Source organism: Procambarus clarkii, chromosome 38 (genome assembly GCF_040958095.1).
Source record: "Procambarus clarkii isolate CNS0578487 chromosome 38, FALCON_Pclarkii_2.0, whole genome shotgun sequence".
Taxonomy (NCBI): domain Eukaryota; kingdom Metazoa; phylum Arthropoda; class Malacostraca; order Decapoda; family Cambaridae; genus Procambarus; species Procambarus clarkii.
In genome coordinates this window covers 26,778,741-26,796,854 of record NC_091187.1, presented here as the reverse complement: position 1 = coordinate 26,796,854, position 18,114 = coordinate 26,778,741, and the positions used below count along the sequence as shown (strand labels likewise).

The window sequence follows — 18,114 nt, the reverse complement described above, 5'->3', positions numbered from 1 at the left end:
TAATAAATGTCATGTTATGGAATGTGGAATAGGAGAACATAGACCCCACACAACCTATATATTATGTGAGAAATCTTTAAAGAATTCTGATAAAGAAAGAGATCTAGGAGTGGTTCTAGATAGAAAACTATCACCTGAGGACCACATAAAGAATATTGTGCAAGGAGCCTATGCTATGCTTTCTAACTTCAGAATTGCATTTAAATACATGGATGGCGATATACTAAAGAAATTGTTCATGACTTTTGTTAGGCCAAAGCTAGAATATGCAGCTGTTGTGTGGTGCCCATATCTTAAGAAGCACATCAACAAACTGGAAAAGGTGCAAAGACATGCTACTAAGTGGCTCCCAGAACTGAAGGGCAAGAGCTACGAGGAGAGGTTAGAAGCATTAAATATGCCAAAACTAGAAGACAGAAGAAAAAGAGGTGATATGATCACTACATACAAAATAGTAACAGGAATTGACAAAATCGACAGGGAAGACTTCCTGAGACCTGGAACTTCAAGAACAAGAGGTCATAGATTTAAACTAGCTAAACACAGATGCCGAAGAAATATAAGAAAATTCACCTTCGCAAATAGAGTGGTAGACGGTTGGAACAAGTTAAGTGAGAAGGTGGTGGAGGCCAAGACCGTCAGTAGTTTCAAAGCGTTATATGACAAAGAGTGCTGGGAAGACGGGACACCACGAGCGTAGCTCTCATCCTGTAACTACACTTAGGTAATTACACTTAGGTAATTACATGAGCCACGCCACATGTCTGCGCAGCTCCTCCCTCCCATGGAGGGGGAAGGGGAAGCCCCAGACCCCCACACTGGCGATACACCCACCAGTTCTGAGGTTGAATATCAAAAACATGCGAAAAACCGCCGACCAGAGGGAGGGAGGGAGGGAGGGTTGCCAGGGAGCCTCCGGGACTCACCCAGAAAATGGCGTTTCATTACATTCAATGCTGGTTTTCTGAGGGAAGCCCCTTCAGCTCCCTATAGATACTTCACGAAAGATGAAAACAGGAGACTTACCCGGGATGCGGTTGGTGCTCGCACCTCAACTCGAAGTTGAGACAACAGGCTGCAACCGCCAACCCAAAGTGACACAGGCCCGACTAGGCCCAAGAACATTCACGAGGTAGCGTGCAGCCAGGACCCTGTTCGACCGCCAAAAACCTCGTGCCCAAATGTCAGCCCAGGAATGCTACCAAAGACGATAGCAAGCGCAGCAAACTTACAATAGTCATGGGCATGGAGATAGACCGCATAACCATGCGGAAGTCCTGAGAGACCTGAACCCGAGAACTGGGAAGAAGGGAACTGGATCAACCCAAAGCATGTCCCCAGCCACAGAGGCCGTGGCGCGCAAAGAACGGTGGTGGGCCATCACTGGACACAACACATGATGCACCCCCAGCCTGACCAACCAAGCATCAACAACCCAAGGACCCCTCTGGAAAGCAGCAGTCTCATTCTTCGCCAGAAAAGTAAGAGACGGCTGCAAACGAACAAACCTATCACCACGACCAAAAGAGCAGAAACCCCTGCGCTGTAGGAGAGCATGAAGCTCCCCAACCCGACCCCCAAAAGCCAATGCCAACAAGAAAGAGCTTCGGAAAAACAATCCTGAACCAAAGGGGCCACAAACTGAGGCGAAGACAGAAACGAGAGCACTCTGTTCAAAAACCAGGACGGCTCAGGCAGTGCATGAGGAGGCCGGAGGCAAACAACACATGAGACAGCTCGCGAAATGGCGCAGAAGGAACATCAAAACTGAAATCAATCTGTAGCGGCTCCGCCAGCGCCACATGAGACAAGGCAACAGTATGTGTCAAGCCGATAGTCCCAAACCTCCACGAGAGAAGGACAAGACCATGTCAACAAAAAGCGCAGGATACTTATGAAGAAACCAAAAGAAATGGTTGGAAAGTCAGCAAAACTCCATACCGCCACCGAGACGAAGCACAGAGGTGGGACACCATCAATAAAGCCACCTGATCACCAGATGGTTCTAAAACGTTCTAGGGATGGAATCCAGAACTTCCCCAGTATCTAGTGAGCTATGACTGGAGAGATAAGATGAGAGAGCTGCGTATAACCCGCAATAAAGGACGCGGAACACTAACACATGTTTATGCCGTCCAAAAACAAAACAAGCACCCCTGGCCCATGCGCCAAGGTCCGAGCTGCACCGCCCATCTTTCGGGAAGGGTGCCTATAAGGTGTATTTAACGATTAAATTAAGAGTAATGTCGAGACAGAGTATGGAAAGTAGATATGATTACAAAATAATGAGATACAGCATCGAAAGATGACAAGTAAGTATCCACTCAATTTAACGACCTCTTTATACCAATCTGCCGGTAATAAGGACCAGTTTGGGAGACCGGTATTTAGAGCCTAATAAAATGGTCTGGCGGTCGATATTACCGAAGGTCGGTATTGGGTTTGTCTTGGCATAAGAGGATCCTCACATGGCAAGCAGGCCAACTACCCCCTTTCATCCCTTCCCTCACCCTCACTGAACCTCTCCCCCACACCCTCACTTCCTGCCTCCCCGCCCCCCCAAGACCCTTCTGGGAAATGGCTCAATAGACTGCCAGCCAGCCAGAGACAGCCTGGAGAATCTCCATCTAATACAATAAAGCATTCATGAAACAAGTATTTTATAATTTTTTATTATCCTAATAATATTACTAAACAAAATCTGTATGCAAAAATAAATATGATGTACATCCAGAATTTAATTAAGAAACATCTGGTAAACTGGGTCAAGTATGTTAGGCTCATCAGTGAGCTGGTCCCTTCCCCCACTACCGACCCCCCCCCCCCCATACTTCCCATACACACACTGTCTGCTTCACCTCAACATCCATCGCTCCATCCCTCTCTCCCTCTCTTCTTCCCTCCCTCCCTCCCTCCTTCCCTCCATCCCTCCCTCTCTTCTTTCTTCCATCCCTCCCTCCTTCCCGGCTCACTCCTTCCCTCCATCTCTCCCTCCCCTCCATCGCTCCTTCCCTTCGTCCCTCCCTCCTTCCCTTCATCCCTTCCTTCCTCCTTCCTCCCCTTCATCCCTTCCTCCCTCCTTCCTCCCCTTCATCCCTTCATCCCTCCTTCCTCCCCTTCTTCCCTTCCTTCCTTCCTCCTTCCTTCCTTCCATCCAAACATCTGGTTAACTGGGTCAAGTGTGTTAGGCTTATCAGTGAGCCGGTCCCTTCGCCACCACCGACACCCCCTCCCCCACCCGCCTCCACATAAGGCCCCGGGGACATGGCACCCTCCGAAGCCCCGACCTCACAAGAAAAAGCCGGGGCAGCCGAAAAAGCAGGAAGAGAGAGGGCCCACTGGTCACACCCTGCAGCTACGGCTGGAGGAACAGCCTCAAATAACTCCGTCGCCATCCCGGAAGAGGCAACCCCCGAAACCGCCCAAGTCTCGGAAACTTTTAAACCCTGCCCCAACCCCGAAACCTTCAGATGCTTAGGAGTCGGAAGCAGGGGGATGAGGGAACAGAATAAACCACAGCAAGGGAGGAACAAAGTGGCGCGGACTGAACCAAGACCATCGCGACCAACACCGCCAAGTCCGGGTCCCTATAAGCAAAGTGGGGCAGCCTCTGGGTATCCGGGGAAGCAACCAATCTAGCGAGTTGCAGCAACCTAAACCTAGCCAGCAACACATGAACCACCCGCACCCGAATAAAGTCTTCAGTAGATTGGGTGAATTGAGTCACAAACAAGCAACAATGCTCGCAGGACTCCAGGTCGATGGTATCACCAACCCAACAGGCAGCATAGCGGAGGAAAAAACTATGAGTCGCCCTGAGACAAAGGGGCAAAGAAACCCTCAAACTCGCACATGGTGAGAGGGGACCGAGGGGTCGTATCCATCGGACCCCGTGTGCCCCAGTGGGGTTTCCCAGCGCCCCTAGACTGGTATCGCTAAGGGAAAGCCCTTAGCTCAAAACTGCTAATGCTAAACCCTTGGGGCGTGTCCACTCATGAGGGCAAAGCACGGGGTACCACCAAAAGCAGAAGGTCAAACTCTAATATAACTGGGGGAAGAGAAACCCCTCCCCTTCCACCAGGCAAAAACAAAAAGAGAAAAATCATGCAAGAGGACAATGTACCCAGGAGGAACAGCTGTTATAGATGTTATAGGTGAAAACTAGCTACATAGTACCCAATGCCCCTACCAGTGCAAAAACTACCACTTACCCCAAGGTAAACAAGGGCAGAAATCTCCAAAACACTCCGGGCAGTCAATCGCCGAGCAGTAAAAGACCAACAGAGGTAGACCCCAAGGTGACTTGTGGAAGATAACCCCATGCCCCAAAGGCGGTACTTACATGGTGGTACTTACATGGCGGTACTCCAACAAGTGTAATAGGGGAATGTGGATCGAGAAATTAGTAATAGAGAAAGTGAATACTATTGCAAGTCGGAAATAAAGCAGAAAACCCTTATTGTAATACAAGCGAATTAATATATCAGTGTTATAACCCAAGTAACTGGCAACTGAGGGCCTCCAGCCGCGGCCTGGGACAACAACCTGTCAACTGTACAGCCTCTGGGACCCTCGCCCTCCACGGTGCAATAAGTACTGACCATACAGTAGAACAAATAAACATATATATTGTTACAAATATACGGTATACATATAATATTATAAATATATAGATATATACAACAAAACAAGGCAAAATGGGAGTAAATAAACAAATTTGTGGCCGCTGTAACAACTCCTTAAAGTCGAAGGTAACGGGAATTGAATGTTATATCTGTAAGAATAGATTCCATTCGGCTTGTACAGGAGTGAGTAACACTACGGCACTGAGAGCTGGCCACTTGCTCTGGGTGTGTAAAAATGGCCTGCCAGCTTGGAATATCCTAAAAAACCTTCTAGATAACATGACGCATGATCGGAAAACATCATTCATTGGAAGCCTACCAGCCATCCAGAAGGAGTGGGAAAGGAACAACAACAATTCTAATATACCAGGGGCGGAGGCTAGTCTGGGATGAAACTGAGCCTGAAACTCAGGAAGTTGTAAACTCTGACTCAGTAGGCCAGGATGTAGATGACAGTAAACTAGAAAGTGTAACAGACAGCACTGACAGCTCGATAGGTACAGACACTACGACAGTTCCCGATAGAGCAATTCAGAACAGAAGGACAGACTTATGCAAATTTTATGCAAAGGGCATATGCAGACATAGATATGCTGGTAATAAGAAAGGATTAGAATGCAGTTACCAACATCCCAAAAAATGTTTAAATATGTTTAGGAAAGGTGAGTGTCGATTTAGATCAATATGTAGGTTTTTCCATCCTGACATGTGCCAAACCTCACTGGAGGACAGAAAATGCTATGACCTCAGCTGCCCACACTTTCACGTGAAAGGCACAGAACGCTACATAAAGAGCGGCAAGCAGGATAATGAATTTGGAGGAAACTCTATCAATTTTTTATACCAGACTGACAGAGAATTCAAAAGGAGGAGCATGGAGAGTGTATGGAACTGGATGCCAGATCCACTTGCATTCCAGAATTACAGATACAATTACACACCAACAGGGAACTAACTACAACTACAACAGGCAACTGCCCTACAACAATCAGTACTGGTCAGAACTAACTCATTATGTCCACGAATAATGGGCTTGCCAAAAAAGTCTCGCATTCAAACTATCACTAATAGAGTAACCTCATTCATCTTTGCCAACATACAAGGACTGAAAACAAGAACAAACAACAAAGTACAGTTCATAAATGGCCTCCTCACGGAGTCAAATGCAGTATTTGGAGCTTTCACAGAAACCCATGCAGGGGAATTGTTGGACAGTGAGATCTGGATTCCAGGATATAACCTATACAGGTGTGATAGGAAAATTAGGTCACATGGAGGAGTGGGTCTGTATATTAGGGAAGACCTTGTATGCTCGGAGCTCCTAAACGTTACAAATGAGGTGGTAGAGGTACTGGGATTAAAAATAGAGAAAATAAATTTAGTGATTATTCTAATATACAAACTGCCAGATGCAACGGCTGAGGAATTCACAGAACAGATAAACAAAATAGAGAATAGCCTTGATAATTTGGAGAACCCGATACCTGATATTATCTTCCTAGGTGACTTCAACTTGCCTAGTCTCAGGTGGAAAATAGCAAACAATAATATTATACCAGGAAATCTATCGGGACCTAACCAACCACAGATTAGAGAACTACTTAGATTCTGTGACAAATTTTCACTCAATCAGCAGATATCGGAGCCAACGAGAAATGAAAATATTCTAGATCTGGTCTTTACGAACAATGAAGACATTATCAGAGACATTACGATATCAGATACCATATACTCAGATCACAAGCTCATTGAAGTGCAAACAACCATCAATACTCAGAATAGACCTAAAACATTGATAAAGCGAGAGGGGCTATTCAGTAAATTCAATTTTAATAATAAAAGGATAGACTGGGAGATAATAAACAGGGAACTTACAAACATTCCATGGGAAACTGTTTTAAGTAATATAAATCCTACAGAAGGAATAGAAAAACTGACTTCGGAAGCGTATCAAGTCTGTCTGAAACATGTTCCTTTGAGGAAAGCCAGAAAGAGATCTAACGTAAAAAGAGAACGCAGACGACACTATAAACGCAGGAAAAAATACCGGAACTGCTTATGCAGACACGAATTTCCCGTCAAAGAAGGAATAATTTAAATAGGGAGATTGAAGAAATTGAGCGAAAATTGAAACACTCATATGAAACTGAAGAAAGGCAGTTGAACAGAAAGCAATTCAGGAAATAAAGAAAAATCCAAAATATTTCATCTCATATGCGAAATCAAAAGCAAAAACCACTGCCAGTATTGGACCTATTCGTACAAGTGAAGGTTCATACACGGAGGATGACAAAGAAATTAGTGAAATCCTAAAAAGGCAGTATGAGGACATGTTTAGCACTCCAATAAACAACATGAAAGTGGAAGATCCAGACAATTTCTTTATGCGGGATATTCAAACCCCTGTAAATATAACTGATGTCAACACGAGCGCACTAAATTTTGAAAGAGAAATTGAAAACATGCCCATGCACTCGGCCCCAGGTCCAGACTCATGGAATTCAATATTTATAAACAAATGCAAAGTGCCGGTAGCACAGGCACTCAGTATAGTGTGGAGGAAGAGCTTGGACACGGGGAGATACCAGATGCACTTTAAGTAGCAGACATAGCCCCTCTACACAAGGGAGGGAGCAAAGCATTGGCAAAGAATTATAGACCAGTTGCACTAACATCGCACATCATAAAAGTATTTGAGAGAGTGATTAGGAGTCAGGTCACCAATTTCATGGAGACCAATGACCTTCACAACCCAGGCCAACATGGATTTCGAGCGGGAAGATCGTGCCTCTCACAGCTACTTGAGCACTACAACAAAGTCACTGAGGCATTAGAAGAAAAACAGAATGCTGATGTGATATACACGGACTTCGCAAAGGCTTTCGATAAATATGACCATGGCGTGATAGCACACAAAATGAAGTCAATGGGAATAACCGGTAAAGTAGGACGCTGGATACTCAGTTTTCTGTCAAACAGGACTCAGCGAGTAACGGTCAACCATATAAAATCTAGTCCAAGTGCAGTTAAAAGCTCTGTACCTCAGGGTACAGTCTTTGCACCGCTGCTTTTCCTTATTCTCATATCAGATATAGACAAAAATACAAGTCACAGCTTCGGATCATCCTTTGCAGATGACACAAAATTCAGTATGAAAATTACCTCGGCTGAAGATATTGAAAAACTTAAAGCTGATATTAATAAAGTTTTGACTGGGCATCAAAAAATAACATGATGTTTAACAGTGATAAATTCCAGGTACTCAGGTACGGTAAAAATGAGGACCTTAAACTTAATACAGAGTACAAAACACAATCAAATGTACCCATAGTAGGAAAACAGCATGTAAAGGATTTGGGAATAATAATGTCTGACGACCTAACGTTTAAGGAGCATAACCAAGCAAATATTGCGAAAGCCAGAAAAATGATAGGATGGATTACGAGAACTTTCAAATCCAGGGATCCCATCACAATGGTTGTACTCTTCAAGTCACTTGTGTTGTTCCGTCTTGAGTACTGCTCAGTACTCACTTCCCCCTTCAGAGCAAGAGAGATTGCTGAAATAGAGGGAATACAGAGAACATATACAGCACGCATAGACGCAATAAAGCACCTAAATTATTGGGATCGTCTCAAAGCCCTCCAAATGTACTCACTAGAAAGAAGACGAGAGAGATATCAAATAATATACACCTGGAAGATACTGGAGGGCCAAGTACCAAATCTACACAGTAAAATAACAGCGTACTGGAGTGAACGATATGGAAGAAAATGCAGAATAGAACCAGTGAAGAGCAGAGGTGCCATAGGCACAATCAGAGAACACTGTATAAACATCAGAGGTCCGCGGTTGTTCCACGTCCTCCCAGCAAGCATAAGAAATATTGCCAGAACAACCATGGACATCTTCAAGAGGAAACTAGATTTATTCCTCCAAGGAGTGCCGGACCAACCGGGCTGTGGTGGGTATGTGGGCCTGCGGGCCGCTCCAAGCAACAGCCTAGTGGACCAAACTCTCACATGTCAAGCATGGCCTCGGGCCGGGCTTGGGGAGTAGAAGAACTCCCAGAACCCCATCAACCAGGTATCAACCAGGTATTATGGCACTCAGGGAAGGTAACCCTAAGCACATGCAGCCTGAGTACCTGTGAATATTACTCCCAGCTCGCACGCCACCGTAAGAGCAGTACCGGACCCAAGGTACAGCACAACACAAGAAATCTGGAGCTGTAGCCATAAGACCATGCCACAATCACATCAGGCCGAAGAACTGGTGGGTGGATCGGCAGCATGGGAGTCTGGGGCTTCCCCTTTCCGCTCTCGGGGAGGGAGGAGCTGCGCAGACATGTAGCACGGCTCGTGTAACGTCATGCTTGTTTGCTCGTTTTCATTTGGGGAGTTTTGTCCACTAGTTTGTCTATTTTAGTCGTTTTAACCAGAATAGGTGTTTGTTTTGAGGCGCTTACCTTTCTGGGTGCCTGTCCCGGTCAATTGAAGATATAAAAAGCTCCAAATCCTATGAGCATTTCTATAGGCCATTACTCCTCGTGCCCCTCTGAGGGAGCCAGGTTCTGGCCGTGGTCCCCGGTAAGCCTAGAACTCCATTCACACTGACTGATGCCAAGGTTTAGGGATATGGTTTAGGGATATACATATCAGCCTGGATAGCTCCAGGGAGCCGAAGGGGCTCCCCTGAAAAAAAAACAGAAAACAATAAAAACAGGTTTGGTTACGTTAGCTTTGGTTATGTTAGGTTTGGTTTGGATTGGTTTGGTTGGTTAGGTTAGGTTTGGTTTGATTAGGTTTGGTTTGGTAAGGTTTGGTTTGTTTCGGTTTGGTTAGGTTACATTTGCTTTGGTTATGTTTGGTTTGGTTAGGTTAGGTTGGGTTGGTGTTATGATCTCAGCCTACAGGAGAAACGAGTCTCCCTTCTTGAGAGTTATTCAGCAAGCCTGACCTGATTAGAAGGTCTAAGAAATATAGAGGTGATAACCCATATGTAAAAATAGTTGCTTGGATATGTGTAACAGTTTGAGATTATGGGCAATGCAGAAGAAAATAGATAAATGACTGGCTAGGAGATGTGGACATTTTGCTGGAGGCGTGAGGCTCGCTTCCGGAGGACCTTGACCTCACTTGAGTGCCAGACATCGCAGGGGGAAGCCGCGCTCCGTTTGAGCTCCCGCCAGAAGGGAACCCCTAGTGATATATCTCGAAGAGAAGAGAAGTGTGCGGACGTACCAGCTGTGGAATCGAGCTGGGAACGTTGTGGTCTCAAGTCCTGGTCGACGAGCAGATATTAAATCGCCCAGAAGCATTATTGTGGGCTGTGTGGAGCGCCCTGACCAGACGCCGTCAGAGGAAAAGCGCCCTCGATCAGTTAATCTGTGGTAAGCACGATATACGCCAGTTCATAGTGATCACTTGTAGTTGGTCGTGTGCCCAGCGACAGTAGCGATGTTTATTTATAAGTTAGACATGTTTTAATAAGGCAGAAAGCCTGAAATAAGAGAGTGGAGAGGGAGGAACACGGAGCGACGTCCGCCCCCTCTGAACGCTGGCGGAAGACTGAGGGAGCCGGGCTCTTGACGGAGGAAGACCCTCCCAGTGAGTGAGGACCGACACCAGGCGAGGTGGAGTATGGACCCGCCCAAAACGGGGGAGTCCACTCTCACTGTATGTAGAGAACAGACAGAGGTTTGAGGCAAGCATATTGTGTGGTTATTTTTGTTTATGTGTTAAAGGGGAACATTTTATTGGAGTGTCGATGGGTTGCAGGTTTGTTCTTTGGGGAAGAAGTTGCTGAGAACTTCGAAGCCAGCAGATGATGTAGCTAATGAGACTCCGAGGTAGTGGAGCAGAGGACCTCGAGCTGTGAGGAGAAGCAGCAGTGAAGAGGAGTGTCACGTGCTTCTGTAGAGGTGGTGTAGCAGCCAAGAGAGCTGTGGAAGAACCTAACAGAAGGGTGAAGCACCGTAGTTGCACAAGGAAACTTCATGATAGCAGCCTGGAGGAGCTGCAGAGGATCCTGGTAGTGAAGCCCGGCAGAACCTAAGGATATTAGGGTTGTGAACTTCCAGAGGTGGAAGGGGAAGTTCTGGTGGATTACTTATAGGGAGTTGATAGTGTTAGGTTGTCAGTAGCGTGCAAGACGCAGTGAGAGGTGAGTGACTGTTGGCATTCTTATGCCAAGGAGTTTTTTATACTGGAGTATCAATGAACGTTTATACTGGTATATGTTATTGCATTCAAATGCTGATTTTCTATATATATATGTTATCTTGCTGATGGTGCAACAGTGTGTGGGCTTGACCAACTTGAGGAGGTTAATAGTACCAGGTGGTGAACCAGGAGTTGGGATACCACTTGATAAGCTGATAATAGAGTTCTGATGGTATTGGAGTGCAACCTGATTTGGATATTAGAGAGTATAGGATTCATTATTATTATATGTGTGTATGTATCGTGTATGTGCTTTGTTCAGTAAATGTGTCACAATTTGCTGGTGTTTGCCCTTGTCCTAGTGAGGCTTCCCAGGAGGTAGTAAAGAAGGAGAGAGAGAGAGGAAGAACCATGAACCACTGCTGTGGACAGGGTAGGAGGTAATACTGGTAAGTCATAGGGGGATTGAGGAGATCATATCTCATAAGGAGAGAGTGGGGAGTCACAGCGGCTCGAGTGGGTGTGTGCACGTGACAACGAGGCTAAATGTTGGAGCCGCATCCCCTAAACGTGTGACGTTGAGCCCCTCTCCAAGAGCCAGAAGCGCCAAGGGTGATCTCCTAGTATAAGCACTCTACCGAGTTGTGGGTTGGGTTGTCCGTAGAGAAGGATCAACGACGACAACACCAACCAACCCACAGTATATAATAAATTGGGGGCCTGTCCGGGAGAGTGAACTGACACACCCACACCCTGTCCAAGAGTGGATTTGTACACCCTTGCTGAAATAGATAAACTGTGTGACCGCAGGTGTATACTCTCTCTCTTGGGAAGACTCACAGGACAAAGATGGATAAGGTGCAAGCGTTTGTGGAGTCAGGCAAGCCTGAGGATTTAGAAGGTTGCACGAGGGATCAATTGAAACAAATAGCAGAAAAATGTGGCATCAGGTTGAAAGCATCTAAAGTAGCTGGGATGAAGGATGAGATCCTGAGGCAGTTGAGAGCCAGAAGTGAAGCGGCAGAACAAGGAGCCCAGGAAGGAGCTGAAAGTAGAAAGGAGGATGATGGGCAGGATGAAGTGAGATCCCAGGGATCGAGTAGGAGCAGCAAGAGTAGCCGCAGTAGCAGGAGTAGCCGAAATAGGAGCTTGGAGAGATTCCAGTTAGAGCTCCAGATGCAGCAACAACGAGAGGACAAGGAGAGACAGTTCCAGCTGGAAAAGATGAAATTAGAACTTCAGATGAAAAATGAAGCCGAGAAGGAAAAAGAGAAAACCAGACTGGAAGTAGAAAAAGAGAAAACCAGAGTAAGAGAACTGGAGTTGGAACAAGAGAAAGAAAAAGAGAAAGCAAGACTAGAGGTCGAAAAAGAAAAAGCCCAGGTCGAAAAAGAAAAAGCCCAGGTCGAAAAAGAAAAAGCCCAGGTCGAAAAAGAAAAAGAGAGAACAAAACAAATGCAGATAGAAGCGAACAGAACCTTGGCTGAGCAAAGGATTGAACATGGGTTGCCAGAGAGCACCACCCAGGTATCACACCCACCAGATGTTAGGGTTAGGGAGAAGGACATTCCCTTGTTTGTTCCCGAAGAGGCAGAGAGCTTCTTCGAGCATTTTGAGAAAGTAGCCAGTATCAAGGAGTGGCCACAGGAGGAATGGGCCCAGCTGGTCCAGTTAAGATTGACCGGTGCAGCCAGGGAGGCATACACCCAATTGTCACTGGAAGAGTGCCAGGATTATGCCACAGTAAAGAGCAGCATATTGCGCTCGTTTCAGTTAACCCCAGAAGCTTATAGGAAGCGCTTCAGAGAGATGATCAAAGTTGGAGCGTGTACGTTTGCTGAGACAGCAAGGGATCTGGAAAGACGATTCCAGAAGTGGATTGAGGCTGCTGGAGTTGGATCTTACGCTGACCTGAAGCAACTGATGGTCATGGAGAAGTTCTTGGAGATGATGCATCCCGAAACGAAGTTCAAGATCCAAGAAGCAGGGATAATGGAGGTGAAAGATGCCGCAGATAGGGCGGATATGATTACTGAAGCATACAAGAGCTTAAGGGAGAACAGAGTAAGAAGCGAGGCGAGACGCAGCAATGGCAGATCCAATGGAGTCTGGGGAGGAAGAAATTATGAAAGACCCAGAAGAGTCTGGGGTGAGAAAAATTTTGATAAATGGGCAGATAAAAGTAAGTACCCTAAAACTCAGAAGAGTAGGTCGCGCACTTCGTCTGAAAGTGAAGATGGAGGAGCTAAACAAGAAACTAATCGTTATCCAGGAAATCAAGAATCCAGTAAAGCTCCACAGAGTGCGAGTAGTACGTCTGGCCCGAGGAACTCCAATACGAGTGGGCAGAGTCAGAGCTACTCTGGTACATATAGGAGAGATTTTTCCCAGATGAGATGTTACAATTGTAACGGATTGGGTCACGTGATGCGAGACTGTCGGCAGGGCAAGAGAGTTGTGACCCTGGCCATGTGTGACCCCGGAAGTAAATATACTAATGTGTTCCGAGACAAACCACAGAGATCAAACTTAGTGAACGAGAGGTATAGGCCGTTCATGAGCAAAGGTTGGATCAGTATAGGAGGCCAACCTGAGGTAGAAGTTGATATCTTAAGAGATACCGGAGCTAATCAGAGCTTGATTACGAGAAGCCTGATTGGGAATGGTCGACGGTTAGCTGGCAGTGGGAAGATGAAAGTATATGGGTTATTGTCTGAGAGTGACATGCCCGTATGTACTGTCCAGCTAAGGTCGGAATATGTGTCGGCGGAGGTGATGTTGGGAGTATGCCCCGACATACCTGTTCCAGGAGTCCAAGTGATCCTGGGGAATGACTTGTGCGGGACAAAGGTGTTGCCAAGAGTCATAGCGGAGACTGTGCCAGAGGAGTGCCCAGAAGGCCATGGCACGGGTGGGACACCTGAGAGTGTGAACCTGACTGACATCCGAGGAGATGAGTCAGGAGACCGCCAAGCCATTGAAAACCCTGTCTCGGTAGTGATGAAGGCAGAGGTGGCCGACGAGGAAGACACTGGAGAAGATGATACAGTGTCGATTCAGCCAGTGGAAGAGATGGACGTAGATATAGCGTGGCTCTTTGACGAAGGTCCAGCCCAGAAAAATGAAGTCTCGGTGAGGTCAAAAGTGAAGATGGCCCAGCCGAAGAAGAATACTGTGGAGAGAGTTGACCTGAGTAGAGCCCAGACTGCTGAAATTAAGGGTCGGAAGGCGAATGCAACTGTGCTGAGTAGGAATGAGGAAGGATGTGGACATACCGAGGACGGGAGTAGAGCGTCACGTTGTCCACGAGCACAGAGGCATATGGATAGTAGAGTTAAGTTGTTTGAGATGTCAAGAGTTGACACGTTTCGCAGACAACGTGGAGAAGAGATAGTGAAGAAGAGTAATAGCCGAGAAAATGAAAGGAGAAGAGACAGTATGTGTGGAGAGATGCTTACGAGCACACAGGGAGAGGTAAAGCGACATGTACTGTCGAGTGCTGTTGGATGTAGCACAGCACTCGGAGAAACTTTTAGGGAACGAAGAAGAGTTGAAGGAGAAGAAATGGAGTTGCATAGAGGTAAAAAGTGTGGGGAGAGGAAGATGATACAAGCATGGAGGAATAGAGGAAAGCCGAGGACTCGGTGGGAGTCGAACAGGATGAGGTCTCGGATATATGAGAAGACGAAAGGGAGGATCGTCGGTGAAGACGAGGGAGTGAAGTATGATGACAGGAGACGAAAGTATAATGGCGGTAGATGGAAGAGTGAAGACGACAGAGGAGGTACAGACAGTAGATGTCTGACTCTGGACGTGAAGAGAAGAAGACGAGGAAACGGAGGGTGGAGACAATAAGTAGAGTGGACCGATAGAGTGCAGGCGTCCACGGAGGACAGCCTAGCTAAGAGGTGTCAGAGGTCAAATCGTTTATGAGAAGATCATGTTTCTGGAGAGAGGTGAGCCAGATGTTGCAAGGAGCAACGAACTAATTGTAGACTCCTAAGAGAGTATATCGGGTGAAGAAAGAGACAGTCTAGTGGCGGATGTATTATCCCGAGCTTTGCCACTGGAATAACTCTCAAAAATAAGGGGAGGGGAGTGTTATGATCTCAGCCTACAGGAGAAACGAGTCTCCCTTCTTGAGAGTTATTCAGCAAGCCTGACCTGATTAGAAGGTCTAAGGAATATAGAGGTGATAACCCATATGTAAAAATAGTTGCTTGGATATGTGTAACAGTTTGAGATTATGGGCAATGCAGAAGAAAATAGATAAATGACTGGCTAGGAGATGTGGACATTTTGCTGGAGGCGTGAGGCTCGCTTCCGGAGGACCTTGACCTCACTTGAGTGCCAGACATCGCAGGGGGAAGCCGCGCTCCGTTTGAGCTCCCGCCAGAAGGGAACCCCTAGTGATATATCTCGAAGAGAAGAGAAGTGTGCGGACGTACCAGCTGTGGAATCGAGCTGGGAACGTTGTGGTCTCAAGTCCTGGTCGACGAGCAGATATTAAATCGCCCAGAAGCATTATTGTGGGCTGTGTGGAGCGCCCTGACCAGACGCCGTCAGAGGAAAAGCGCCCTCGATCAGTTAATCTGTGGTAAGCACGATATACGCCAGTTCATAGTGATCACTTGTAGTTGGTCGTGTGCCCAGCGACAGTAGCGATGTTTATTTATAAGTTAGACATGTTTTAATAAGGCAGAAAGCCTGAAATAAGAGAGTGGAGAGGGAGGAACACGGAGCGACGTCCGCCCCCTCTGAACGCTGGCGGAAGACTGAGGGAGCCGGGCTCTTGACGGAGGAAGACCCTCCCAGTGAGTGAGGACCGACACCAGGCGAGGTGGAGTATGGACCCGCCCAAAACGGGGGAGTCCACTCTCACTGTATGTAGAGAACAGATAGAGGTTTGAGGCAAGCATATTGTGTGGTTATTTTTGTTTATGTGTTAAAGGGGAACATTTTATTGGAGTGTCGATGGGTTGCAGGTTTGTTCTTTGGGGAAGAAGTTGCTGAGAACTTCGAAGCCAGCAGATGATGTAGCTAATGAGACTCCGAGGTAGTGGAGCAGAGGACCTCGAGCTGTGAGGAGAAGCAGCAGTGAAGAGGAGTGTCACGTGCTTCTGTAGAGGTGGTGTAGCAGCCAAGAGAGCTGTGGAAGAACCTAACAGAAGGGTGAAGCACCGTAGTTGCACAAGGAAACTTCATGATAGCAGCCTGGAGGAGCTGCAGAGGATCCTGGTAGTGAAGCCCGGCAGAACCTAAGGATATTAGGGTTGTGAACTTCCAGAGGTGGAAGGGGAAGTTCTGGTGGATTACTTATAGGGAGTTGATAGTGTTAGGTTGTCAGTAGCGTGCAAGACGCAGTGAGAGGTGAGTGACTGTTGGCATTCTTATGCCAAGGAGTTTTTTATACTGGAGTATCAATGAACGTTTATACTGGTATATGTTATTGCATTCAAATGCTGATTTTCTATATATATATGTTATCTTGCTGATGGTGCAACAGTGTGTGGGCTTGACCAACTTGAGGAGGTTAATAGTACCAGGTGGTGAACCAGGAGTTGGGATACCACTTGATAAGCTGATAATAGAGTTCTGATGGTATTGGAGTGCAACCTGATTTGGATATTAGAGAGTATAGGATTCATTATTATTATATGTGTGTATGTATCGTGTATGTGCTTTGTTCAGTAAATGTGTCACAATTTGCTGGTGTTTGCCCTTGTCCTAGTGAGGCTTCCCAGGAGGTAGTAAAGAAGGAGAGAGAGAGAGGAAGAACCATGAACCACTGCTGTGGACAGGGTAGGAGGTAATACTGGTAAGTCATAGGGGGATTGAGGAGATCATATCTCATAAGGAGAGAGTGGGGAGTCACAGCGGCTCGAGTGGGTGTGTGCACGTGACAACGAGGCTAAATGTTGGAGCCGCATCCCCTAAACGTGTGACGTTGAGCCCCTCTCCAAGAGCCAGAAGCGCCAAGGGTGATCTCCTAGTATAAGCACTCTACCGAGTTGTGGGTTGGGTTGTCCGTAGAGAAGGATCAACGACGACAACACCAACCAACCCACAGTCTATAATAGTTGGGTTTGGTTTGTTTGTTTGACTAGGTTAGATTTGGTTAAGTTTGGTTAAATTAGTTTTGGTTAGGTTAGCTTTATTTAGGTCTGGTTTGGTTAGGCTAGCATTAGTTAGGTTAGCTTTGGGTAGCTTTAATTTGGTTAGCTTTGATTAGGTTAGCTTTAGTTATGTTTAGTTAGGATATGTTAGTTTGGGTTTGGTTAAGTTTGGTTGAGTTTGGTTAGGTAAACATATCGGCATTATAAATTTGATCAGGAGAGAGAGATAATTGTCCAGCACGATCTCAAATTTGCACACACATTCCTCTGCACCTCTATCCACCATACAGGAGATATTCCAAATTCATCTTCCTTTATAAGCTGAATGCTTAGATAATAGAACATCACATGTTTTCTCTTAACTACACTGCTTGTTGAACCCCTAAACAACACATTTCCTGCATTTCCTGATGCACTAGTTGCAGGATGCCAAAAATATGCACAGATATAAAACAGTGAAAGAGTGGGAGGGTTTTGTCCACTGTGGGTAAACAAAAACAAAACAATGGTCGTGCCTGATCTGGCCTGGGGGACCAGATCACAAACGCATAGGAGAAATAAACAAATGATGCACTACTTGGCCTAGTATGTATGTAGGGCCTGATGTACGTACGGCCTGATTTACCTAATAGGCAGTGATTTTCTGTATTTAAAACAAAACATCCCAACTGCTTTATTTTAATTAATGTTATTATATTAATATATTGTGCCAACAGTGATGTACCATGTACATGGTACAGCACTCAGCTGTACCATGAACATGGTACAGTTTCGAGTGCTGGACTAGACTAGATGAAACCTGGACTAGATGAAACAGTAGACCACATAAACTGAATGCACTCGAGCATGGGGTTGAATGAGTTCATAGAGACTCTCCTATGCTTTTGAGGTGGTGATACAGTGGTACAGCACTCTGCTTTGCATCATGCAGGTGGAGATTCTAGTCCCAGCAAAGGCATTTGGAACTTTTAAGTAAATACAGGGGTACCTCGGTTTAAGAGTTTATTCCGTTCCTGGAGATAGCTCGTAACCCGAAGCTAATTTCCCCATAAGAAATAATGGGAAATGAATTAATCCGTTCCTGACTACCCAAAAACCTCACTTCAAACTAAATTTTGTACCTAATTCATCAAAATCTACACAACAAAACTATGTTCAAGTTATTACTTACCATTGCTGATGACTGCTGTTGGCATATGGAAGATGGTG

At 46.0% G+C, this 18,114-nt stretch overlaps 2 protein-coding genes across 3 annotated transcripts in view; one reads left to right on the top strand and one right to left on the bottom strand.

Annotated features, from left to right (window-relative positions):
• temp (protein prenyltransferase alpha subunit repeat-containing protein tempura) overlaps nt 1-18,114 on the bottom strand; it is a 186,077-nt gene that overhangs the window by 48,741 nt on the left and 119,222 nt on the right. The window lies entirely within an intron of this gene.
• Nucleotides 11,115-16,422, top strand: LOC138372412 (uncharacterized). Its single transcript, XM_069337896.1, has 2 exons — nt 11,115-12,172; nt 12,215-16,422. Exons 1-2 carry the CDS (start codon nt 11,639-11,641, stop codon nt 14,642-14,644), a joined length of 2,964 nt encoding a protein of 987 aa, XP_069193997.1. The 5' UTR covers nt 11,115-11,638; the 3' UTR covers nt 14,645-16,422.